The following is a 27,033-nucleotide window of genomic DNA, read 5'->3' as shown; positions in this document are numbered from 1 at the left end:
GGATCTCAGCAGGAAGAGTTTTATTTTTACTCCTGCTGATAGAAGATCTTTTAACAAATGCGCGCTGTACACGAAGACGCTGCTTTGCTCTGATTTTCACCCTAAATCTGAATTTTGTGTAGAAAATCTGGTTTATTAGGAGAAGCAGTCTCTTTTTCCTCCCATTCATCATTAGATAAAGATTTAATCTGAATTTATATTCTATTATGTTTTTAGATTTCCGTTACATGAGAAATATCCAACCCATAGCCACTCAGCCTGTCTTTGACAACCACTACATGCCCGTCTCAAGATGAATTGTACTTACTTTGATGAGCCCTTAAAAACGGTACTCCTGACCAAATGAATATAAATATGTTTTGCACATATTTATACAAGGAAAATCTCTGGCTCTCACAGACCTGTAACGTCTTCTGTAAGAAGCTTTTGTGTTGAGGGCTTTCTCTTGCACTGGCAGGATGTTGTTACAGTTTTTCTAGAGAATGTAGCACCAGTAAAGTCAAGTCTAGGTACAGTGGGGCAAAAAGGTATTTAGTCAGCCACCGATTGTGCAAGTTCCCCCACTTAAAATGATGACAGAGGTCAGTAATTTGCACCAGAGGTACACTTCAACTGTGAGAGACAGAATGTGGGAAAAAAAAATCCATGAATTCACATGGTAGGATTTGTAAAGAATTTATTCGTAAATCAGGGTGGAAAATAAGTATTTGGTCACCTCAAACAAGGAAAATCTCTGGCTCTCACAGACCTGTAACGTCTTCTGTAAGAAGCTTTTCTGTCCCCCACTCGTTACCTGTATGAATGGCACCTGTTTGAACTCATCATCTGTATAAAAGACACCTGTCCACAGCCTCAAACAGTCAGACTCCAAACTCCGCCATGGCCAAGACCAAAGAGCTTTCGAAGGACACCAGGAAAAGTATTTTAGACCTGCACCAGACTGGGAAGAGTGAATCTACAATAGGCAAGCAGCTTGGTGTGAAAAAATCAACTGTGGGAGCAATCATCAGAAAATGGAAGACATACAAGACCACTGATAATCTCCCTCGATCTGGGGCTCCACGCAAGATCTCATCCCGTGGGGTCAAAATGATCATGAGAACGGTGAGCAAAGATCCCAGAACCACACGGGGGGACCTGGTGAATGACCTGCAGAGAGCTGGGACCAAAGTAACAAAGGTCACCATCAGTAACACACTACAACGGCAGGGAATCAAATCCCGCAGTGCCAGACGTGTTCCGCTGCTGAAGCCAGTGCATGTCCAGGCCCGTCTGAAGTTTGCCAGAGAGCACATGGATGATACAGCAGAGGATTGGGAGAATGTCATGTGGTCAGATGAAACCAAAGTAGAACTTTTTGGTATAAACTCAACTCGTCGTGTTTGGAGGAAGGAGAATACTGAGTTGCATCCCAAGAACACCATACCTACTGTGAAGCATGGGGGTGGAAACATCATGCTATGGGGCTGTTTTTCTGCCAAGGGGACAGGACGACTGATCCGTGTTAAGGACAGAATGAATGGGGCCATGTATCGTGAGATTTTGAGCCAAAACCACCTTCCATCAGTGAGAACTTTGAAGATGAAACGAGGCTGGGTCTTCCAACATGACAATGATCCAAAACACACCGCCCGGGCAACAAAGGAGTGGCTCCGTAAGAAGCATTTGAAAGTCCTGGAGTGGCCTAGCCAGTCTCCAGACCTCAACCCCATAGAAAATCTGTGGCGGGAGTTGAAAGTCCGTGTTGCTCGGCGACAGCCCCAAAACATCACTGCTCTCGAGAAGATCTGCATGGAGGAATGGGCCAAAATACCAGCTACTGTGTGTGCAAACCTGGTAAAGACCTATAGTAAACGTTTGACCTCTGTTATTGCCAACAAAGGTTATGTTACAAAGTATTGAGTTGTATTTTTGTTATTGACCAAATACTTATTTTCCACCCTGATTTACGAATAAATTCTTTACAAATCCTACCATGTGGATTCATGGATTTTTTTTTCACATTCTGTCTCTCACAGTTGAAGTGTACCTCTGGTGCAAATTACTGACCTCTGTCATCATTTTAAGTGGGGGAACTTGCACAATCGGTGGCTGACTAAATACTTTTTTGCCCCACTGTATAGTCAGCTGATCATGGGTCAGCAACTCAAAGCTTTTATGCAAGAAGAGATGGTCATGACAGCCTGCTGAACTTCAAACTGAGGATCAGAATGGGGAAGAAAGATGACTGAATGTGGGATAGTTGATGCAGAATAGGCTGGTTTGTGGTTTTCTCTGTATTAGTGTAGGATCTTTACCTTACAATATAAACTGCCTCGGGGCAACTGCTGATGGGATTTGGCGCTATATAAATTGAACTGAACTGAATGATCTTAGAAAATACTGAAATATTTCATTTTCTGTGTAATGTACAGGGTGGGCCATTTATATGGATACACCGTAATAACATGGGAATGGTTGGTGATATTAAAGTCCTGTTTGTGGCACATTAGTATATGTGAGGGGGCAAACTCCTCAAGATGGGTGGTGACCATGGTGGCTATTTAGAAGTCGGCCATCTTGGATACAGCCTTTGTTTTTTCAATAGGAAGAGGGCCATGTGACACATCAAACTTATTGGTAATGTCACAAGAAAAACAATGGTGTGCTTGGTTTCAATGTAACTTTACTCTTTCATGAGTTATTTCCAAGTTTCTGACCACTCATAAAATGTGTTCATTGTGCTGCCCATTGTGTTGGATTGTCAATGCAACCCTCTTCTCCCACTCTTCACACACTGATAGCAACACCGCAGGAGAAATGCCAGCACAGGCATCCAGTATCCGTAGTTTCAGGTGCTGCACATCTCGTATCTTCACACCATAGACAATTGCCTTCAGATGAACCCAAAGATATAAGTCTAAGGAGGTCAGATCAGGAGACCTTGGGGGCCATTCAACTTGGGGGCCCACGACGACCAATCCACTTTCCAAGAAACTGTTCATCTAGGAATGCTCGGACCTGGCACCCTTAATGTGGTGGTGCACCATCTTGCTGGAAAAACTCAGGGAACGTGCCAGCTTCAGTGCATAAAGAGGGAAACACATCATCATGTAGCAATTTCAAATATCCAGTGGCCTTGAGGTTTCCATTGATGAAGAATGGACCCACTATCGTTGTACCCCATATACCACACCAAACCATCACTTTTGTTGTTCCAACAGTCTTGGAGGGATCCACCCAATGTGGGTCAGTGTCAGACCAATAGCGGTGGTTTTGTTTGTTAACTTCACCATTCACATAAAAGTTTGCCTCAGTATTGAACAAAATCTTCTGCGTGAACTGAGGGTCCTGTTCAGAGATGGGCAGTAACGCGTTACGCGTTACTGTAATCTGATTACTTTTTTCAAGTAACGAGTAAAATAAGGGATTACTATTGCAAAAACGGTAATTAGATTACAGTTACTTTCCCATAGGAACGCTGCGTTACTGCGTTACTAAAACCGTGATATTTTGCGAGAATGTCTCACGACAGTGACGTAAGCGAGTGCGCCGTTAGTGACAACAGCTGTGTGCAGATCAACAATGGATCACATATCGAGTGCGGGAGAGAGTATGAGCGTGCAGCGTTTAAAGCGTGGAAGTACTGACCTTACTTTGAGTTTGATACCATAAAAAGTGACAAAAACATTAGCGTGCATCGTGCGTGGGAAGAAAACTTCTTTTTACAGCGAAAAAACCCCTAAACTTCCGAGCAAGCACCGAGTGCGCAACGACATAATGGGAAACTCACAGAGAAACTCGCGGATTCTTCAACTGACCGCGGCACACCTGCATCAGGGTAAACCTCCGCCTACCGCAGTCCTGCTTTACAGGTGAAAATAGAGCAACAGGACCGCTGAGTCTTTGACTTTATTTATTTTCTGCTGTGTTTTACTTGCATCTATTTGAAAGAGTGAGTGTAAACACAAAAAATATTTTATTTTATGTGCTGGAATGTGCAGAAAATAGGTTTAAATGTTAAACTAATTTATTCAAGTCAGAGAATGTTGCATATAATTAAATTTTTGCTTGATGCATAAAGTTAAAAGATTAAAACTAATAAAACAAGTTTTAAAAAGAGACTTTTCCATTTGATTACATTTTGTATGATGATTTATGCAGAAAAAGTAGAATTGGGCTGAAAGATCTATCGCTTTATCACCTCTTCAGGTTGTAAATCGTGTTTTAAAAAAGTAACTAAGTAACTAAGTAATTAATTACTTTTGAAAATAAGTAATCAGTAAAGTAACGGGATTACTCTTTTGGGGAAGTAATCAGTAATTAGTTACTGATTACTTTTTTCAAGTAACTTGACCAACACTGGTCCTGTTCCAATTTTTGTTTTGCCCATTCTGCAAATTCTGTGCGCCGATCTGGGTCATCCTCGTTGAGATGCTGCAGTAGCTGGAGTTTGTAAGGGTGCCATTTGTGAGTAGCTAATATCCGCCGAAGGGATGTTTGACTAATGCCACTCTCCAGTGACATGCGGCGAGTGCTACGCTGTGGGCTCTTGCTGAATGAAGCTAGGACAGCCACTGATGTTTCTTCATTAGTGACAGTTTTCTTGCGTCCACATTTTGGCAAATCCAACACTGAACCAGTTTCATGAAACTTAGCAAGCAGTTTGCTAACTGTAGCACGGGAGATGGGTGGTCTCGTAGGGTGTCTTGCATTGAAATCTGCTGCAATGATGGTTACTGTGTTCACCAGATATCAACACAATTTCGATCCACTCCTCACGTGTTAACCTGTTCGACATGTGCACAAAGAGAAACTTTTAAATAACTCATGAAAGGAAAAAGTTAGATTGAAACCAAGCACACCATTGTTTTTCAACCACTTATACACCTTATGTTTGCAGTGATGACGTACACAGACAGCGATTCAAGGCTGAGGTCTGAGTTGGAAAATGGGACAAAGACATCCCAGTGACTGGTTCTTTAACTGGGACAAAAGTGAGACAGTATCCTGCCTGAAGGTGTGGAAACAAGTTTTTATGACAGTCAGGAGTCCTTTGAGAAAAGCTTTGTAATGAACATCTTTATAAATAAACAGCTTAAGCAGTACAGAACAGTGTGGCCTCTAGAACACAGTAAACTGAATTAGTGAGCTTCTAAAGAAAAAAAGTTCCACTCAACACATCGTGAGTTTTGACCTGTCTGAGTTTTCCACTCAGTTCCAGTGGGCCCGGTTAACAGCTTGACCCTGATGAAATCTTCTGACAGTGTTCTGACAACATGTTACAGTTTCTCAGACTTGGCGTCTTTTGGAGTTTCTGCAATTTTTGAAGTTAAATCCAAGTGATAACCAGCACAGCTGAGTGTTGTTTTTCAAAAGGCCCGAGACAAGTCCAGCTGTCTGTGTCTGCTCTCCAAATGTGACCTAAATGTCTGCCTGCTCATCTTAGACTGCAAATGAGCGATGGAAGGAAAACCATCAAAATAAATATGCCGAGTGTCATAAAGGGAAAACCTCTCGGATGGCCACGGTGTTCAGCTGGCAGGAATGTGTGCCCATGTGTTGTGCCCTTATACCTTATGGATGCAGCGTGCTAACCAACCTTGTTAACATTAGCAAATAGCTTAGCACTCCACAGCCACTGGTCTCAGTCACTTCTGGCTAGGGATGTTTGATTTGTCTAAATCTCCTTTAGCAAGTTGCACCTTCACTAGATGCTTTTGGTAGTTCTCAAAAAGCTTATGGCATAATTCTCACTGAGTTTTTGACCACTCTTCTTGTAAAAATTAGTAGAGTTCATTTAAAAATAGCTTGGTTTTCTGACACATACCTGGCTTTAAAGCATACTCAATAAAGTAGGGGCAATGTCAGGGCTTTAGTAAGGCGTAACGTTAGCCTGCTTTGTCCATTTCAAAACCAGTTTGATGTGTGTTTTGGATTATTTAGCTGCTGGATCACCTGGGTCTAAACTAAACTGTAACTGTTGATTTGAAGTTAAAGAGTTTGGTGGTAGTCCTCTGTAATTGTTCTAGCTATTTTACACCACAACCACTGGAAGCACAAAAACCCAAGAGCATGATGCTACCACCACCATGCTTGATAGCTGGTACAGTGATTTGAACGGCTCACTTTCACTCCTCCAAACCAAATAGATGACCAAATGCTGGATTTCTCTGTCATGAAGTTGACTACAATTTTACAGAAAAAACACTGCCATGAAAAATTACATCACTCAACAGTTAACGATCATACCTTTAATGAAGCTTCACCCTCTGTTAATAGAACTACAGGAAGTCCAGAGAACTGTTAGGAATCTTTTAGCTGAACCGGCTTAGGCTTATTTCATTCCAGGTTCAAATGTCACCTAGCGACAGGCAGTGGTGTTAAAGCCAAGCGTTATCTCCACCAATCAGGTGTCATCCCTCTGAACTGTTTCCAGCTCAGCTGCCAAACAGGCGCTTTACTAAAAGAAACAGAAAAAAAAAAAAGCTAAGCATTTCCTAGCCCTCACGTCATACTGGGCTCTTTTTGTGCCACTTTTTCCATTCGTATGAAAGCCATTTCCGCTGTGTTGGGTGTAATATAGCCAAACTTGCCACCCGGTTTCGTTTTTGTAAAAAATTCAAAATTTCAGTCTGATTTTCTTACATCAGCCTAACACGGCTTAGCAGCAAAAATACTCACACTTGACACCCTAGGGACCGTTTTGTGCCCCATTGAAACCCATTATAAACGCTATTTTTCACGGCAAAAAAATTACGGTCAAATCGATCGTGATAGGTAATGCTTCCGTTTCCGTTTGCAGTAGTGGCCTTAGAGTTGTAATTTTTTTATTTGTCCACCGGGTGGCGCCCTTGCTCCACATTTGACCCCGGGCTGGAAAACAGCGGGCTGCTTAAAGAGACCTGCGGGAAACGAAGCCTCATTTCCGGCGTGCAGCAGCGGCTTCGCCCGCTGATCGGGCGGGACCATTTTCGGCCCCTAGGACCGTTTGAGGGTGCTTTTTTTTTTAATCAACAGGAAATGACGTATTTGTTGTGACGTGGTACCGGACGTGTGTGTTGGAAAAAGGGGTCCGACGCAACATGCCCCGGTGATCGTCGCGACTTATGCCGGGGAAAGACACTTCTTTCGGCTTAGAGGAGCAACATTGGCCGCCTGGAGACCATTTTCTGCTCCTGCAAAAAAAAATAAAAGTCGATCGAAATGAAGGTTGGTGCTAATCTTTAGTCCATCTAAAGGCCTAATTATAATAACAATCAAATATTACTTCAAATGTTGTTTTTTTTTTATATTTCGTTTTGTTTTGGGGGGCTAAAAAAAACGGTGCGCTCATGTAATTAAACTGCGATTAAAAGGGTTAAAACCCCCGAAATATAATTAAAACTTTACATGAATATTTCAGGGAGAAGTAGTTTTAAAAGACTGGCTAATTTAAAGTGGAAAAAAATATGGATATATAATCTTTTTATAGCATTTTTCGGGCGTGGCAGAAAACGGTCCCCAGGGTGATGAACGTAAGTTTTTTAAAGTATGACGTGAGGGCTAGTATCCAATCACAATCTTCAAGGTATTCACTCTCTTAGAATTTAACAATTTAGTAAATGGGGGCTAAATACAAAGCTACATTTTATTACACAGAAATCACAGGCATCATTATTTAATCATAACAGGAGCTCAAAGGAGAGATCAGTTAATCCAAAATTGTGTTTTTGTCCAGGAGGCAGCTAAGAACGTCCGATAAGCAGATTCTAGTAAATCCATTTGTTGTTGCTGATGCTGATGTTGTTGTTGTGAAGGATTCCAGCAAACATCACGTGACCTGACTGAGCGGTTTAAGGGTGCTGACTTCTGGGGTTTCCTTCAATCCCATGTCTGGTTCACAGACAGGACACCAGGTTGTTGTTACTGGGATTGTGGACAATCCCAGTAACAACCATTTTAGATGGTATTGGTTTGATATAATTCAAATTTTATTATGAAAAGATTTCTGGCACTTTAATGGTGTATTTGAAAAACCACCATTTAAAAGCAACTCTGACCTTTTCAACAAATTTCCTTTGTTTGTCAATAAGAAATATTGCAATTTGCCTGTTTTTTTTATTAGTAATATATCAAAAATATTTAGGTGTATGCATGCTTTATTCTAAGAGCCAAGGATGCAAGGGATTTGATCATTCAGAGGGACAGATTCCTTGCATTTTGGGGAATTTGATCAAATAAATGATTGTTGGTGCTTAAAACACCCTTTAACTGTACATTTAAAGCATTTAAGACAAAATCTGTTAATTTGTCCATTAATAAATTTTACATTTGGGCTGCACTTTAAATAGATTTTAATTTTCCCAGAAAACACATTTTAAAACATCCACTCGTGTAATTGTTAAATGTAAGTTTGCTCCCTTCCATAACCCAAAGTGACCTAACCATAATAACAGAAATTGATGACAAATTAACCGTTAATATTTCAGACGAACTTCCAAACTAAAGGTTCTGGAAAGTTATGCTGACATTTATATTATTTATTAGTTAAAAGATTCCCATTGGGTCAAATCAAAAAGATGAAGAATTATTTAGCCATCAAACACTTATATGTTTGAGATCATTTTGATGAAAAACAGTCACAGTTTGTTAAAAATTACAAATGTTACTTCAGCAGCAGCTAAAGAATTTTAACTGTCGAATAATACAAATTTGTTGAGCCTGAGAGCATTTACAGCAGTACAATGGTGCGCGAGAGGCTGGCTGAAAACATGCAGAAACATGTCATCCAGTACAGAGCGCCAGTGTGGACGTGCAGCAGCGAAGCAGCGCCTTTGTTGTTAAAATGGAAGCTGAATGAAAAGTAGAAATCCAGCTTCCAGATAATTAAGACTGTTCAGCAGTGAGTGTTATTAATATGTACAAAAATACACAGAGCTCAAAGCAGCTGATGAGAGGGGGAATAGCAGCAGGCTTTCATTCATCTCACTCCTTTGTGTGGGTGCGGTAGTAACACACTCTCTCTCCCTCTCTGGCTCTCTCTCTCTCACACACACACACACACACACACACACACACACACACACACACACACACACAGAGGCTTTTGTTGTGGCCCCCGTATTGCGTAAACAGTGAAGACAAATGAACAAAAATCACCGCTGATTGTCGACAGGTAAGACTAAAGAGGCTTGGGCTGTGTGTCAGTGGGCCATCTGGGAATAAAGTGATAGGCTGAGAGAGAGAGAGAGAGAGAGAGAGCGAGAGAGAGAGAGAGTGTGTGTGTGTTTGTGTGTGTGTGTGAGAGAGAGAGGGAGAAATAGAGAAATAGACAAAGAGAAAAGGTAACAATGAATCAGTGCTCTTTAGAAATGGAGATCAATTTCCACATGGTCGCTTTAAAGGCTTTGGCAGGAGAATAATATATAAGTGTGTGCGCTTCTGTGTTCATGTTTGTGTGTCCATGAATCATTTCATCGTGCATTTGTGTGTGTTTTATGTGCTTATTTTGTGCACAGAGATTGAACAGGTGTGTGTGTGTGCGTGTGTGTGTGTGTGAGTGAGTGAGTGAGTGAGTGAGTGAGTGAGTGAGAGAGGGTGCCTTTGAAGGAGGTCCCGGCTCCATCTCTCAGCAAATCAGCAGGCCAGTAAATCCAATCTGCCTGGAGAGACAGCAGGCTGTACATCATCTGCCATGGATGGACACTATCAGCGCTTTATCAGTGACCACCCCCTTACAAATACACACACACACACACACACACACACACACACACACACACACACACACACACACACACACACACACACAATTTTTCAATAAGCACATGCATGAAAGAACACACACAGCCCACTGTGACAGAGACTGATGGGCGTTATTACCATAGTGGTTGTGTGGAGGGATGGAGGGAGGTGGAGGCAGGAAGTGAAACTCTGGCTTTAGTCCGAGGACCTTGAGACGCTAATGCAGATGCTGACAGCTGTGACAGTCTCTCTTTGCCGGTGATACCTTAGTATTCCAGCATGTACGCTATGTTGATATTAACCTCTGCTGTCACTAAATTACTCGCAAATGATCCTGTGTCATAGCGTCACACTCATTTGGATAAGAGTGGATGGGTCCCCAAGGACCTTGCACCATTGATGGAATTGAAGAACGGCGGGTGTGGGAGGAGGGGCTTTCCAAAGCTATGTGACCATTAAAGAAACCGCTCTGATGGTATGACCTTTAATTGTGTCATTAGGACTGAATAAAATCCCCCCCAGAATGGAGAAAAATAAATAAACTGAAGGTAAAAAAAAGAAAGAAAGAAAAAAATGAGCCAAATGGAAAAACTTTCAATGTTCAGGTCCTCAGTGTGCTCACTATAGTTCTAACATGTTTTTCTGTTTACACTCAAAAGCTGTCATGTGCTCTTGCTTTGTCACGATTCAAGTTATGTTTGGACAAGTTAGAGGACCACCAGTGTATATGTGGCACTGCCATATACTGTATATAAAAGATGGACATCATTTCTGACTGAAGTCTAATTAAAATACATTTTTCTTATATATTACCAAATCACAACAACAGTTGCCTCAGGACATTTTGTATTGTAGAATAAAGATGTACAATATTACAGAAAAAAACAACAACAATTTTAAAATAAAATAAAATTGAAGAAAAACAATTATTAAAGTAAGTTTGTGGTCTAAAAAGCTAACTTCATATCTCACAGAAGGTGGTTGCTGAAAATCTTGGCTGTTCAGAGTGCTGTATGTGTGTATTAATGGAAAGTTCACAAGGAGTCAGTTTAGGCTGGTTTCAGTCTGAGCTAAAAAGAACAACTGTTGCTCAGTGGTCCAAACTGTTGCAGATGAAAGCGAGTTTTGCATTCCTTTTGGGAACTAATTTCCCAGAGCCTGGAGGAAGACTGGAGAAACATACAATCCACAGTGAAGTTGGGTGCCACGTCATCTGCTGGGGATGCAGGTTGGTCCGTTCTGTTTTATCAAGTCCAAAGTGAATGCAGCAGTCTACCTCATGCCTCCATCTGCTTTATGGAGATGCCGATTTCCTTACTTAGCACCTGCCCACAGTGCCAAAACTGCTACCAAACAGTTTCCTGACTGATCAGACAACTCGACTGGCCTGAACCCCACAGAGAATATACAACAAGAGAAAAATGAGCTTAAGGTTGCTATTAAAGCAATCTGGGCTTCAGTAACAGCTCAGCAGTGCCACAGCTGATATCCTGCATGAAACCACGTCACACTGATGTAATAGTTCACGGTAAAGGAGTCACATCCAAGTAGTGAATGTAGAAGCTTGCACAGACTGGTCTTGCTGTTGTGCTCAGGACAGGACGCGCACTTAGTTTAGTTATCCAACAGGATAAGTGTATGCAAAGGGAAAAGTACACCAGAGAAAACGTGTGATTGGTTAAAACGCAGCTCGTTTGCTCATGTGTTTAGTGTTTCTGTGTCTGAGTAAATATAAGTATGAGCAGGAGGGGCAGAGCGAGGCAGGCTGGGTGGGGTAGGTTGGGGGGGCAGTGGAAAGTGAGGCGAAAAAAAGATTGGGCTTATAGCAATCACTCCTCCATCTATCTGTCTGGATAATTAATATAAATCTGCTCATTTGTCTTCAGCCAATCAATCTAGATTTACACTTGCACATGCACACACAGGGACGTGCACACACATACATGGAGTTACGAGCACACTTAAATGCTTCTTGATGCCCTGATTGTCTGCTTATATGGCTCTGCAGAAATCTGTAATGAGAGAGAATGAAGCAGTGAAGGCGGGATAGAAGAAAAATATTCTGATTAGAGAAAAATGAGTGAAATATTGATGGAACTCTATCAGTCTCCATGTGCTTCATTTGCCACTCTGGCAGATTGGTTGGATGGGTGAAATTGTAAGGACTGCACCACAGCAGCTGGGAAGAATGCAGGCTTTTAGCCACTTTGGATCACTTGCTGTCACAGAGTTTGAGATTTGTTAAATGTAATTCAAGTTTCTTACAAGTTGGGTACTATAAATTCACAGTTTTGCTCATTATCTGTGTATTTCAAGTTTGAAATGAGTTAAGGGAAAACAAAAGTCTAACTGGAAAGAAAGGAGAGATGGTTAAAAGAGTAGTTAAATCACATTGCATGAGAGGTAAAAAAAAAATAGAAGGAGAAGTTGGTGGGGGAAATACTGAAGTCTTACCACTTGTTTCACTTCCGGTCCATAATATCCACCCACGAGAGCTTTGCTTTGGAACTGAAATGAAAAAACATGATGAAGCAAAACTGGAAAGAATCAGCACAGAAGTAGAACAAAGATTAATAATCAAATGTAGCCTTTTTGAATGACTTACTTTTTTCTTTTTGCCTTATTGTTATTTTTTTATTCTGCTGTTTTTGATGATTACGACACATTCTGTCCCATGTTGATCAACCTTTTTGAGTTCAGGTCAGACCAGTTTGAATGGCTCATTCATTAGAACCTGGTGTTTGGGGGGGAAATACATGAACATAATGGGATTTCTCTTAGGAATAACCTCCAAAAACAATTTTGTGCAATTTCCAACTAGTAAGACGATATTAGTACGGAATTGAAAATATTAATTAACCTGGGCATGTATTGGTAGCAGTTCCAGGTATAAACAATTTAAGATGGTTGGAGGGTTTTTAAATATCACCAAGTAATAATTTAGGATCAAATAATACACTTTGTACAACTAAATACATTGATCTAGCTTCATCATAGGTGTAGTAGGCAGTAATTGATTTGTTGCTAGACGAGTACATTATCGAACTGGTTAACTTTCACTGAGACTCCGCCATAAAGGTTTCCATGATTGTGTTGACGATGTCCTGAGGTCAGTGAAGGGGATTTTCCACTAACAGGGCAACCTTTAAAGATGGCTGCGCTATGCCGAGCTTTTCAATCTTTTGTGATGTATTAAATAATTCAAGAGTGTCTGCCGGCAAACTTTAAACTAATGTATTTTGGCTCAACAAACAACATCCTGGTAATGTGTTTCACACTTTATTCATAGAAAAGCACTGAGATTCCAACACAAATCAATATAAAATGGTAGTAGCGTTACATAAATAGTAATAAATTCTCGCTTTATAGACAGTAGCTCAAGAAGTCGCACAAAAAAAAAAAATTACAAAAAAAGAAAAGGTGTTGATGATAAGCTATGATACTTCTGTGGCAACAAATACTGGAGATACCTTTTCATAATCAGTAGCACAAAGAGGCAACAAACACTTTCAAATATCCCTTAAAGTTGGAAAGAATTCAAAAACAAAAACTGGGAAAACAGTAGGTGAACTAGATCTCTACCAGCAAACAGTACTTCTCCTACAAACCAAAGACAGACGGGGACAACAAAGAAAAACGCCCAGGAACTGGCTGAGTTAGTTAATAAAGAAGGAAAAGAAAAGCAAGGAAAACTTTGCTGCAGTGAATGCATCACATAAAGGCAGCCGACTGGAGCTCCCCGGCGAAATTATTTTCCTAATATATTATCAAAAAAAAAAAAAAAAATCAATGTATCATTTCATTATCCTCATGTAGAAACCTCGCAGCTTTATTTCGTTTTCTGCAAGCTACTGTAGCGCACTGATGTCAACGTGTTTCAGGATAGTCGCACTTAAACGCAACTGGCTTTAAATCCAACGTCCTCCTTGTGCGAGAGGGATCGAGGTGTTCAAGAACATCGGGGGAGAACAAAACTATAGAAGACCTGAACTCAGCCAGTTTAATGAGGTGAAGAGGAACTGAGAAAGCATTTTTTTTAAAAAGTTAGAAGGAATGAGCACGAGGTCATCCACAAGCCGTCTCTTTTTTTGTTCATACAGTTGCCGTTTCTTGACATTTGCGTATCGTTTCGTCTCACCACAGTGTTGCCGCACAATGCGACACCTCTGAGAAGACACTGAAGGCTTTAGTCCTGATTAAAGAAAACCAACAAACAAAACAAATAAAAAATCAACAACTTTTGTACATTGATCGACCAGAAAGGCATTTTCCACCGTCTTTCGCTTTTTCGTCTCCTCTAAACGTTGCAGCGGAAACAGGCCGGCCACTGTGCACTGTCCGAATATAAGCGTGATGGGTCTCCTTTTCGTCCGCAACACCCCCGTCCTCATTAATAGTGGTTCAACCCACTGGGTCTCTGCACTCAGTTTTAAGGGGGTATATTAAAGAGGGGACAACACCATCGAAGTGGTTCTGCATAGTCAGGTTTAGTAAGAATCCGTTTACAAATGAATGCCTTCCTCATTTTACTCAACTTCAAATAACATGCTCACTTTTGGAAAACACCCCCCATCTTCTATAAAATACAAATAATAATAGCTATTATTGCAAAAAAAAAAAAAAAAAGCAAAAGAAAAAAAAAAAGCCAAAAAACAAAAACTGAAAGAAATGTACACAGGAGCACCTGAGAAATGCCTTGAAGTCTTTGCTCTTACAAAACAAAAAAGGGAAAAAAAAAAGTTGTCAAACACCCCTGTCCAAAACAATTCAAGTACACCCCGTCAAAATCATAAAAACAAAGAACAAAACCATAACATACATCATAAATAATTATAACTTTACAATTTTTTGAATTGACACTTTAGTATTTACAATATCTTAAATGCTAAATGCTACTACTTTTTGTTTTGTTTCTTTAAGTGGTGTCCCTGAGAACTGAGTTTAGCCTCTCTTCTTTTTGCTCAGTTTTCCTTTTTTCATTCCCATTCTTCTATCTGCATTTCTTCAGATCCAAAAAACAAAACAAAAACAAAACAAAAAAAGACAGAGAGAAAGAAAGTAAAGGCCCAGAGTTGTGACTGACTACCCAGGTTTTGGGTGAAGGTAGCTCTTGTGGAATGTAAAAGCAGACAGGAAAATGTTCCTCCATTCAAAAAGTGTTCTACCAATAAATAAATGCTGAAGCAGGCAGGAACGCACTGAAGAGGTATTCGTGTGAAGTGCTTTAAACGATGACATTAAGTCTGACCAGTAAAAGATTCAAGCTCTTTCTGTACTGCATTACTGCTGGTAACAACAACACTTTGCCACTGGGTAAGAAAAAGGGGGTGTGGAGATCCCCCATAAAGAGAAAACGGCTTCCTGTGCCAAGATATGTGGTCTCAAATACATACAATGAAGTCATCAAGTAAACTCTAGTCTTTGAGTTTGCACTGCAGTCCTGTGAGAAAGTCAAGGAGGACTCATCTTCACTGTTGATGATGATCATGACCAGCAGCTTTCACAGGTGACTTTGCGTCTTTTCCATCACAAGACCGAGAAACTGAAGGAAAGATGACGGGGCTAGTCTATTTACTGCTGCTCACCTGATATTTAACATTTTACATTTATGTCTTTTTAATTTTGTTTATTTAGGTTTTCAGTGGTTCTGAACACACTACTTGAATACCTTTAATATTTTTGTCCATGAAGCGCCTTGAGGCGACTTTTGTTGTGATTTGGCGCTATATAAATAAAATTGAATTGAATTGAATGTGGGACCAGCAGAGTAAGCTAAAAACAAAGCTAACTAATGACGCCAATGCAGTGGGGCAACAAACTGCAGATCCACGATAAAATACCCAACAAGCCAAATATTACATTTAAAATTAGTCTGTTGCAACTCTAGTCTTTCTTTTTTTTAAAATTTTGCTTGGACTAAAAGATTCTGGGGAGTAGATTTTGTTTTCATTTTAATGAATGCATGCCGCTAAACCAAGCTAGCTAGCCAGTGCTAGCATAAGCAACTTCCTGCTCTCATCCAAAGAGGGTCACATCTGGTTAAATTATTATATATAATCATAAAATTTTATACAATTATTGAAATCTCTTTATCATCAAGCAGCAATAATAAGCTAACAGCACACTGACATTAGCACATTATATGCGTTCTCTGTTGCCTGGGTTCTCTCTGGGTGGTGTGGCTTCCTCCCACAGTCCAAAGACATTAATTGGTCATCCTGAAATAGCAGTTAGTGTGAATTTGAGTGCGACCTGTCCAGGGTGTGCCCCATCTATCACTCATGACAGCAGGGATATGCTCAAGCAACCCGGCAAACCTGAAGTGGACAAGTTGTTATGAAACTGCATGGATGGATGGATAGATGGATCCTCCCACCCACTTGGCTAAATTGTATTAAATTTTCATTATTTTTTCAAACCCCATTTAAAGTCCCTTTCAAATTTGTCATAAATAACACTGCTAGTTTCTGATAAAGTGACACTGTGGCGGCTCTGTGTAGACATAGTCATTGCATGCATGTCACATTTACTGTATGCATAAATTAAACTGTATGTTAATTAATGAATAATGTGAGACGTGTTCTTACTACAACATGTCACTACACGCTCTTACTCCCAGTATGTTCTGTATCGAACCTTTGGCATCTCTGCCTTTAGTACTTTGCTTCAAAGTGGAATGTGTTGTTAGTGGAGGTATCTGAACCCAGACCACGATGTTCATCTAAACCTAAACAGGTGGTTCTGGTGACTAAACCCATTCAAATAGTGAGCTGAAATGATCGCAGTGAAAAACCAATTGCTAAGCCAAATTTCACAATGAGACATGATGCCAAAGGAAACATTTGCAGATGTGTCTAAGCCCAACTTAGCAAAACTAGCATGGTGACATCTACAAGAAATGCACTTCATGTTGGTTAAGACACATGACCACAGAACTCAAACTTCATTCTGCGGTTTTAAGGATTACTGAGCCAGCATCATGAACCAGCTGAGGATGCATTCCTTTGAGGTAATGCATCTGATTTCCAGTTCTTGTGATGGAAAAGGGACTTCGGCGACATGCAGAACTAACAGTCAGTGAAATCAACAAGGCCCCAACAGGTTCCAACGCTTCTTTGCACAACACCAGAAAGTGAACTTGTTTTTAGTGATAAAAACGAAGCAGAGGCTTGATTTATATTGCTTGCTGACTAAATCTCAATGTAGTGATGGTAAAGTGGGTGCTGGAGTCTTGCACGTTCAAAAGGTTTTGGCCACAAATAGCTGAAGAGCAGTGCAGTGGAGGAGACTCCACCGGTTCTCACAGTTGTATTTTGTCACTGTAAATAAGCTTATAGGAGGGCATAACAGATATACTGTATTTATATATAGAGACTCGACTACCCTACCTTAGCTAAAGCAGCAGCCTGAACGTCACTGTCAGACGTCTGGATTTAAAAACACACACTCTGTGAAGCATCGTTGGACTTCCTATTTTAGATATTTGTCAGAAACCAGCAGGTGAAGGTTTTTAAATCTGCAGGTACTGACTTCCCCCACAGAGAGACCACATGGGGAGTTCTGTATTCTGCCCTCTCTACTCTAAAATGCCCTGAATGAAACAAAGAGGCCATTTCTGATCAAGAAGTTAAAGCTGACAGTACAGTCGAGGTATGACAATAACACTATGTGTGTTTTTGACCTCAGTGGATTTTTTTTGGGAATAACATGCTTCTTCCACTCTGAAAACCTCTCCTTCTTCTTAACCCCAGCTGAAAGCATCTTCTGGCTCAACAGTACATACAGCTAAATCATTTGGTTTTCATATCATCATGTACCCCCACAAAACTAAAGTTTGTTTTGCTTTTGCAGTCACATTCTTTTGACTTTTTTTCCTTTTTTTAAACACTAAATTTAACATTAGTAGGAGGGCAAAATGCTTTGTTTTTCTAGTTTTTCAAACCTTTCCCCCCCTTTTGCAGTCTTAATGAAGTAGAGCAATGTACTGCGAACACTTCCTGGTTCACATTCAAGAAAGAGAACAACAGGATAAAACCTCAGTCAGCAAATGGCTCAAAATACATGAAAATAAAAAGAAATAAAACTTAAATTAGAAACACAGAAGTGTAACTGCTTCCCCCAAGAAGAGGGTCTCTGTGAGAGAAGGTCAGTAAGGTCAGCCGAAGCGCTCCCTGACCAACATCATCAGTTTCTTCTTGCCCTTGTAGATCTGTTTCAGGTTGTCTATGAACTGGGCAAACTGAATGTGTCCGTCCTGTGCCAGCAGAAAAGTCTCCCGCGCTTTGCTCAGGAACTCTATGAACTCTCCATAGTGCCGTGGACTGATGTGCGTCAGCCGAGAGTGCGTGGTGTTGATATACGCCGAGATCGTGGCGTCCAGGAGCTGGCGCAGCGGTGCCTTATCCGTGGACATCAGCTTCCCAGAGTTCCTTCTCCCAGGAATTCCAGCGAGACCCGGCGCAGTCATAGTGCACCGCCGTAGAATGTCAGACAACACTGTGGCGCAGTGCACGCTCTTCACCACCAGCGGAATAATAGCCGCAAGCTCATTCTTCCCCAGTGAGTGGCTGAGCGCACAGGCCCACAGCACGTCGTTAATAGCTGGGTGAGTGTCTTGGTTGTAGGCCAGGTTGAGATGTGTCATGGCCAGCGAGGCCAGCTTGAACGACCGCAGGGGGTATCCTCTGTGCTCCATGTACCTCGCAATGGTAAACAGCTGCGAGTAGGTCATGCCCGTCGACGCCGCGTCGATCACGATCTGGTAGGCCGTCTCGAAGGCGATGTGGTCCTTCTCGCAGAGCGTCAGAGCTGACAGGGCGCAGTTCTGTGGGTCCTTCATGGCACACTGCAGGGCCAAGGTCCTTGCGCAGCTTGCAAGCTCCTCCCGCTGGGGGTAGTCGAGGCTGAGGCGCAGGATGGTGTTATGGGACATGACGGTGGCCGCCACAATGCTGGTGGCTTCGGTGGGCGTGAACAGAGTATACCAGCTTTGTAAGATGCTCACCAGCGCCCGCAGACCTGATGAGAGGGAAAAAGAGATTTACCATTCAGTGCTTGTGACCAGAATTGCTCACTATTCACATCAGCAAGCTCGGCACTTTGAAGTGCTGTCCAGATGTAGAGTGAGCACTACTATAGCTTATATGGTACACTCAAATTCCTCATGAACAGCAGCCCCTTGGTCACTACCAAACGACTGTATAGCACCTTGCACTGAGCTGAAGGATTAAGGAAAGAGAAAACAGAGCAGCACTTCACACTCAGCTTTTCAGTTAGGAGGACTTGGAAAATGAAGCCATGTGTACCTCGACCTATAATCGTCCCAAATTGCTAAAGTTACTAAAATCATTAAATCATTTCATTACACTTGGTATAATTTGAGTCTCTATTCTTAAAAAGATTATGGAGGCATAAATTTGACTTCTTAACTGATGGTGCAACATGTCATGCAGCCCCTCTTGTCTTCAAAGATCAAATGAGGGAATCTCTTTTGGGAAAACATCGTTCATCCCTCCTCATTTAGACTAACAAGACACTTCAGCTCAAAAGAAACTGTAAAGCTGAACTTACTGAAGATCACAACGCAGCACGGAGGCTGTAATTAGAGCATGAATCCGCTTTAAAAACGGATGCACATACCGACTTCAGTGGCGCAGGTTACCAGCCAGCGAACCATCTCTCTCCTCCTCCAGTTCAGAGTGGACAGAGTCATCCTCATCACCTGCAAAACACACATGGAGAACATGATGCGCTCTGTTAGCGCCATTGAACTGTTACACATTTCTATACCCTCTTGGCAGTTTTCATGAATACGTGCATTTGGAAATCAAAGCATTTTTGTGTAGTGTGTGATTTTCATAATTTAGCTGTTTGCATGGCACCACATGGCTCCTCTGATGACAGATGTAACCAGAATATGCTCATAATTGCACAGATGATGATTTGCGACCCTTCCATTTTGAGCACTTTATTAGCAGTTTTGCTGACAGGAATTCAGCCGATACTCTAAATACCAGCAGAAAGAGACGGGGGAAGCCACAGCGTCACTGCAGCCTGATGATCTGAGGACTTTTCTGTGTTTACTGTGGGACCCAAAAGGTTTAATTATGTGGTTTCTTCTCATCAACAACAGTAAGACTCTGTGTGATGTTTTTGCTGTTAATTTGTAGTGGGGCAGCAGAGGGCTGGAAAAAATGACAAGGTGAAGGAAACCGTTGCATGTTTTGACTGGCGATCGGTGCTCTGATTTGATTTTCTTTGCTGTGGTGAAATGATCTGTGAAAATTACTGACTTGCCCTCATACTTCGACTGCACTCTCTCCATGCACACACACATACAGTACCTGCAGTCCTAGCTCCAGCGCCACGTTGAGCAGGGTTATATCGGGTGGGCTCTCTGCGGGTGTTGCTATCTTAAAGGCGTCTTGGGCCAGTTTGAAGATTAAGGAAGAGGAGTGGATGTTTTTCTGGATGGCCTCAAGCACCGTCCGCAATCTCAACATGTCGCCTGCAAGCAAAAAACACAACGCAAACTAAGATCATGATGGAGAAATGCCTCAATAGCCAGCTTTGCCTGTTTGAGTAACATCTGAGCGGGCATTCAATAAGCTGGCATTACCTTTAGCAGCAGTGAGCATGGTTGAAGCCAGCTCACACTGCTGTGACTCCAGGTGGCCCAGTGTGAACCAGCGTGGGTATCTGCTCGGAACTATGGAGATACCGTGATGAGGGTGGCCGACATCCCCAGAGCCCGCCGATGACTCCAGAACTGGCAACCTGGCACATGTAGTAAAAGATCTGTTTTAGACAGATGGCACTTTGTCCTGATGTTTTATTTATTCCAAGAGTAACACTAAAATATGGATCTGAGTATGCATTCAGTTACAGCTGCAGTATGTGCAACCGTATTACTTTTATGTCAAACTTTATGCTGGGACACATGGCAATTTAACACGACACATTACCAAAGCATCACAAATACAATTACTTCTGTACACACACCCAATACAACAGCCCTATAAAAAACTTCAACTTTCAACCCAAATGTTCACCAATACCTCTAAAGAAGTTATAGCTACACAGAACAGAGCTGGCATCAGTGACAACAGATATGACACAGAGTACGTCAGATAAAGCATAAAAGAAGGTGTCGAGGTGGGTTGCAAAGCATATTGCAGATGCATAGCAGCTGTGAGCAGGCTACACTTAAATAGCTAGTTGGCTATTTTATATGTGGCACTAAATCTTTGGCTGTCACAAAGTAACCGTTAGGTCATATCTTCTGAATTAATTAGGAATACTATTCAGATTAAAAAAGCCATGTCATGAAATAGAGGCCCTTATTCGTTTTACTGTGGCCCTGTTTGCGTAAAGGCAAAATTACCATCATTTACACACGCAACATAAAATACTTTTCATCAATAACTGTTTGAAGCTGCAGTGAAAGGGGAGTCTGACCTCATGGCGCGGAGAGCCACTTTATAAGCCAGGTCTGCGTCATGCGGCAGCAGGGCAGAGAACAGGTACTTGGCGAAGGTGTGCATTGGAACACTTTCCCTGTGGATGACCTCACCCAGACCGCTGAATGGGCCAGCTGGAGCAAAGAGAAAAACAAAATATTCTTTACCTTCTGTCTCAAGAACGTGCCACAAGAGACCACTGTGCTAGGTATGGGCTCCACTGCCCGATTGTGATTTGCACTGAATAAATATTGAAGTCAAAGCTTTCAAGCTGCACTTTACAACCGTCACAACAAAAACCTTTCACGTTCTGGACTCAAAACCGTGCAGGTTTCAATATCTGATGAATGTTCTTAATATTGGACAAAATAAATAAATGAAATTTATAAAATTTACTGCAGACACCGTACCTTCTAGTAGCTGTATGGCCTGCTTCCGGAGGGTCTGAACCAATAGGTCGTCCAGCTCCAGTTCCTGAAGCTTTGCAACAATCTGCTCCTCATTACGACACACCTAGAACATGTTGAAGACACAAATAGCATTCACTCTAACTATAAGAACATTTTCAGTTCTGAAGTAGCCATTTAGCTATTAAGTGTTTTCAGTGAAATTCAACTACTTTCAAGAATTTCAAGAAAGAAAATGTGTATCAACCCACCAGCAAGAAAAATGATACGACAGAAAAGATCAAAAGAGTTTTAATACCTTTCTCAGAAAGGGTTTTGACCTTAGGACATTAAATGACCAGTACGTTCTTACAAACTTGCATCTATTCACATCTGTTGTTACAGCACAGATGGTAAAAATTTATTTTGCTGGAAAAAATATCTAGTAAAAGGTCTGTGTGTGCATGTGACTGGTTTTAAATGCAATTCTTGGTTGAAACATAGAGGCTGCAGCTAATTCCAGTGACATTAGGAAAGGTCTGTGGCAGTAGTGTTAAGCCCTCTAAAGCAGATTAGCATTTACACAAAGAAATGTTCCATGGATTTATTTTAAATCACAGTGAACTTAAGTACTGTGGCTTTCTGCTTGTTTTTCAGGAAACAAATGCTGCGACCTTTTCCCTCTCCTTCCATGACATTTACTTTAAACAAAATCATAAATTACAGTGATTTACTGATGGCGAAGGTGACATCTACAAATTTACACAAACCTCTTTATATAATAAAAGTGTGCCATAGGTGTATTTCGGTGTTCACTAGCAATTCAAGGATCCTCACTCTACTATATTCTCTATGATTTTAAGGTGATATTAAATTATTACCTTATCCTGGGCATACAGTCCCTCGGGCATGATCCTCTGCTGACCCATACCCATCAGAGCCACCTCTAAGGCCAGAGTCAAGTAGGACTCCCCTGCATCTGGACTGCCCCACACTGGCACATGATGGTAAACTGGAGGTCTGGGGTCACAGTCTAAAAGGAAAAAGATTCCCCCAAAAATGTAAGTCATTAACTTCACGTCATCTATACTGGTTTCAGAATGATAAGAAATCCAAGGAGACAGAAAAACAAAGACACCAACTCAGCAAAGATTCCTTTCATAACAGCAAAGTTTCAGAAGTCCACCTTATCCAATACTGACATGCTGCCCTAGCAGCTTCCAATCACCTTGTTTATAATCTAAATGGGAAAAAGCTTTAAATATAGTTTCTTCTTAATTTTAGCTTTATTACTTCAAAGAGAAGATTAGGTTTTTGCTATGGTACACTACCTTCACAGCACAAAAACATCCCAAACTGCCTCAACAAACTCACTTTAGAAGTCTACAAGCTATTTAATTTGGCTAATTCAGAGAAACTCCACTAGACCCCATTAGTGTATTAGCATAAGCAAAAGTAAAGTACATAATATTGCTCTGGTTTTATCAATACAACAACTCCAACAGAAGGATTTTCATAAAACATAAAAGATTGTTCTGGGATGCTTTTAACCTTTATCTAAAATGTGTAGAAAATAGAAAATTATCACAATATGAACCAAAACCACTTTTATCTGCCTAGTAGTATATAAAAGATTACTGTTAAGGATAGTCAGAGCCTGCAAGCTTAGCACATTACTAAACCATACAGTTAATGGGTTATAGGAATGGCTACATGGTGCATATATAATGGCTCTGCCATATCAAAAAAAATTATAATCTGTTGTAGGACTAGCATTTGAAGAGGAAAATAAAACAACAGCAGAAAAAAATACAACAAAAATACACAGATATTTGTGTGTGCCATATAAGCCACACTGTATAGCATTTATATCAGTGTGGCTTAGACAGTAGGTTGTTCATATATGTAAGATGGCTGCTTGCCCTACACTAATGCTTGACAATTATAACTGAGAACAGATGCCACAAGAGCCTCAGCTGTTGATTGGTGCCCATTTGTTCTCTCTCGCTCCCCCTCCCATCGTTCTGCTTAAATCCCGCCTGAGCAAGAGATCCCCCCCCGCCCCCAAATCCTGTTTATTCTAGGGATGTGTGTATATATGTGTAGTAATCTAGAGAAAAGTGGAAACTGGGCTTACAGACTTAACCCCTTAGCCAACTTGCTGTTGTTTCCTCTCCCTCTAGATTGATTGGTTGATGTGAAAAGGCCAGAGAAGGAATCGTATTTCGATTGGGTTAGACATAGTCTAGATCCACCCACTTTACAACAGATGTTCCCAGCTGTCTCACATGGGGAATGAAAACATGGTGACCAAGCTATACTCCCAAGCACGCAAAATTATCATACCACTCTCCTCAAATTCCCCAAACAACACAAAACAATCATTCTTTCTGTTGTTCTATCTCTCTCTCTCACACACACACACACACACACGCGCGCGCACATGCACACGCACACGCACACACACACAGATGAGTGTGCCAGTGGTCAGCATTGTCTGAACTGACAATAGTTCCCTGTAGCCTGGTAACAATGAGAAAACCCAACCCCTATTCTGTTCAGTTGCAATAGCCACTGGTGCAAAAAGGGGAAAAAAAGAAATCCCTGGGCAGTGAGAAAATGCAAATGGTGATACATTCTATACATACCCCACACACACAAATACATGAACGCACAGGAGTGTGGTCTGGACTAAATGAGCAGGGTGTTCCAGCCCAATCCATTCATGCTCTCCTAGTTTATGGCTGCCTGCAGCACAATAGTGCCTAGTCCTCATATAAGACCATGGCGTCTGTTGTGTGATGAGTCACTGCTGGTGAACCCGATCACCTCTGGTTAGGATTATATACTGCATCAGCTGGTGATGTGGGCCTGAAATTATACCTTGGGTTTTGTAAATGGGCTCTTTGTATAGTTGTAAGAAACCTGGGCTCTGACTCATGGGTATGTATGTATTTTGCTAAGGTGCATGTTAAGACGTTGGTTTGCTGTGTAGATGTATTGGACAGAAGCTTGGCTCAACAGTGATGCAGACTAAACAGCAGACGCAAAGAGACTGAATCTTTTTTCAAATGCATGTTTCAACATGAAAGCAGAGGTTTTCTGAACTTCTCAGCCAAAAAAATTAAGAAATCACTAATTAATGTAAAACTATGTGCCTGTATTGACTTCCTACACATATTACAGCTACAGTACACAACTGCCGTCTCCAAACTGGATAAGAAACAGTTGTGTGCAGCGTAATCTCTGAAGAATTTGATATGACTGTCCATCATATTTTACACCACAAACTATAACTGGTTTTAAGGAGAACATGCAGCTGTTGCTGAAGCTATCTTACAATCAAAAATGGGATGCCTCAGGGTTCTATCCTAGGTCCACTGCAGTTTATATTATGACTTCTAAGCTATGTTTCAGTGTATGCCTTCATTCTTTTTAGTTTTAGTGATGTGTTTTATATGCCCAAGGCTTTAACCTTCAGTCTGCAATCTTCAGTTTCAAGTCATCACTCTTTAATCACAGACTTGTTTTAGATCCACAGATAATGATTAGATTATCTACTTCTACCTCTGACTCTTCAACTACCTTGCAATTAAAACTGTAAATGGCACCCATGTAACTCTTTCTGAGCCCTACAAATACCTAGGAATTTGGCTTACAGAAAAGATATTTAAGTTGGGATGGTTCAGAAAATTAGGGGGGAAAAAAGTCACACTTGGCTTTTCATTCAGTATTAGCAATGTCTGTCTTCTAACCATATAGGAGTTCACTTTTATAGCCCTTGACTGTAAAGATATTCTATGCAATCATGCTGCCTCAGCAGTTAAACTCTGTACACCACAGTCTAGTATACTTTCAACAATAATGACTCAGCACCTTTCTCTGTATGAACAGGTTTTTAGATGTCCTTGTAGTGAAAAATATTTAGCCATTACCTGTTTATTAGCCATTTTATCATAATTATTAGCTATTTTTTGCTCTTACTTATTTAGAAATAGTGTCCTATTTAAATCCAATAAGTAAAGCACACAAACCAGTAAAAGCTTAATTTGACATGTTCCTCATATACTCAAAGATATACTTGTATATCTTTGCAGATCTTTGTGATCAACGAACTGCAAACTGCCATCAAACTAGACACCCAGCTGTGATGACCTCTTGAATACAATAAAAAGGGTAAGGACGGTGCCTTTGTTTTCGTACCTCCAGTGTCCATGGTGTTGTCGTCATCAACACGGCACGTTTCTGTGAGCGTGATAAACAGGCAGCCAATCGGGTCTAACGGATGGCCCACCCAGCCTTCCAGGTTAGTTGTGGAGGTAACACCCCTCTGGAGAAGTTCTGAGAAAGGTACAGGAGGGGGAGAGACCGACATTAGAACCACCAGTTGAGACGCTGCACTTTCTCCAGAGAGCCAACAATGCCGTTACCTTTCTTTTGGTGTTTGTAGATGTCCATCTGCCTCTGCTGTTGTAGGCGGAGGGTGTTGATGATGGCGACGGCCAATCGCAGGGCTTCTCTGGAATAACCGTGTGAGCGCAAGGCGTCGACGCGAGCACATGCCGTTGGGACGTGGTCTGTGTGGTGAACACAGAAATAAGATGAGGTCAGGATACCTTCACAAGCACACAAACTCCTTCCTATACACACATTGTACTTTAATCACACACGCACACACACACACACACACACACACACACTACAGGATGTATGATGCAGTTAGTAATGGCATGCGCAGACTCAAACTCACATCCAAACTCACAGTGCAGTCTCAGCAGAAAGCCTGTGTGTCTGATAGCTGGCTTAAGTTGCAGAATCTGACAGATCTTAGCTGGAAGCTGCTTACTGCAGATACTGGCCTCAATATCAGCAGAATTACTGTGTGTGTGTGTGTGTGTGTGTGTGTGTGTGTGTGTGTGTGTGTGTGTGTGTTTTGGGTTGGCTTTTAGCTGAATCTGAGATTGTGTGTGTACAAGCTGACACACAAACACTGTCATTCGTCCTGAAAATGATGCCTTGTAATGAAGAAACTGTCTGCTCCTCAGTGCATGTTTGTAGCCTATATTATTTGACTAAATCATGAATGTGCACTTTTACACATCACAGACTGTAAATGATGCAAAAGGTAAATACGGTTGCTTTTCCTGGACCTGAGTAATGAAACCCTACCTAGCCAGAGTGGCAGGCCCTGCGGGCTGAACAGCAGGCTCTCCCCTTCTCTTTGGTAGGACGGAGACATGTAGTAGTCGCTACTAATAATCCTCTGCAGGTGGCTGTCCTGCCAGTGGAGGTCGCAGGCCTCGACAGCCCGACTGAACACAGTCCTCCGCGGCCTGGACAGAGAGTCTGATGCGACACACACAAAAAGCATGGTTACTGGTAGAAACGAGGCGCGTGCAGTCTATATTGTTTAAGTTGTAGAATCTTTCTGCTAATTCAGATCAGTTCTTGCTTGCAATTGCAGTAAGCTCAGAATTTAATGT

General features: G+C 41.4%; 1 protein-coding gene across 3 annotated transcripts in view; it reads right to left on the bottom strand.

Moving 5' to 3' along the window:
* Positions 1–12,962: 12,962 nt before the first annotated feature.
* The window catches only part of zswim5 (zinc finger, SWIM-type containing 5), a 74,378-nt gene continuing 60,307 nt past the window's right edge, over positions 12,963–27,033 (bottom strand). For all 3 annotated transcript variants that reach the window (XM_082512625.1, XM_082512627.1, XM_082512626.1), the window contains exons 7-16: positions 26,720–26,896; positions 25,981–26,127; positions 25,754–25,891; positions 22,432–22,583; positions 21,575–21,677; positions 21,163–21,298; positions 20,324–20,481; positions 20,049–20,212; positions 19,345–19,426; positions 12,963–18,723 (exon numbers count right to left, since the gene is read on the bottom strand). In XM_082512625.1, the coding sequence (XP_082368751.1) occupies positions 17,861–18,723; positions 19,345–19,426; positions 20,049–20,212; positions 20,324–20,481; positions 21,163–21,298; positions 21,575–21,677; positions 22,432–22,583; positions 25,754–25,891; positions 25,981–26,127; positions 26,720–26,896 (2,120 nt within the window). In that variant the 3' untranslated portion in view covers positions 12,963–17,860. The remainder of the gene's footprint in view (positions 18,724–19,344; positions 19,427–20,048; positions 20,213–20,323; positions 20,482–21,162; positions 21,299–21,574; positions 21,678–22,431; positions 22,584–25,753; positions 25,892–25,980; positions 26,128–26,719; positions 26,897–27,033) is intronic.

This window comes from Aulonocara stuartgranti (assembly GCF_965226115.1).
Source record: "Aulonocara stuartgranti genome assembly, chromosome: 18".
Classification (NCBI taxonomy): Eukaryota; Metazoa; Chordata; class Actinopteri; order Cichliformes; family Cichlidae; genus Aulonocara; species Aulonocara stuartgranti.
This window is presented reverse-complemented; position numbering and strand designations above follow the sequence as displayed.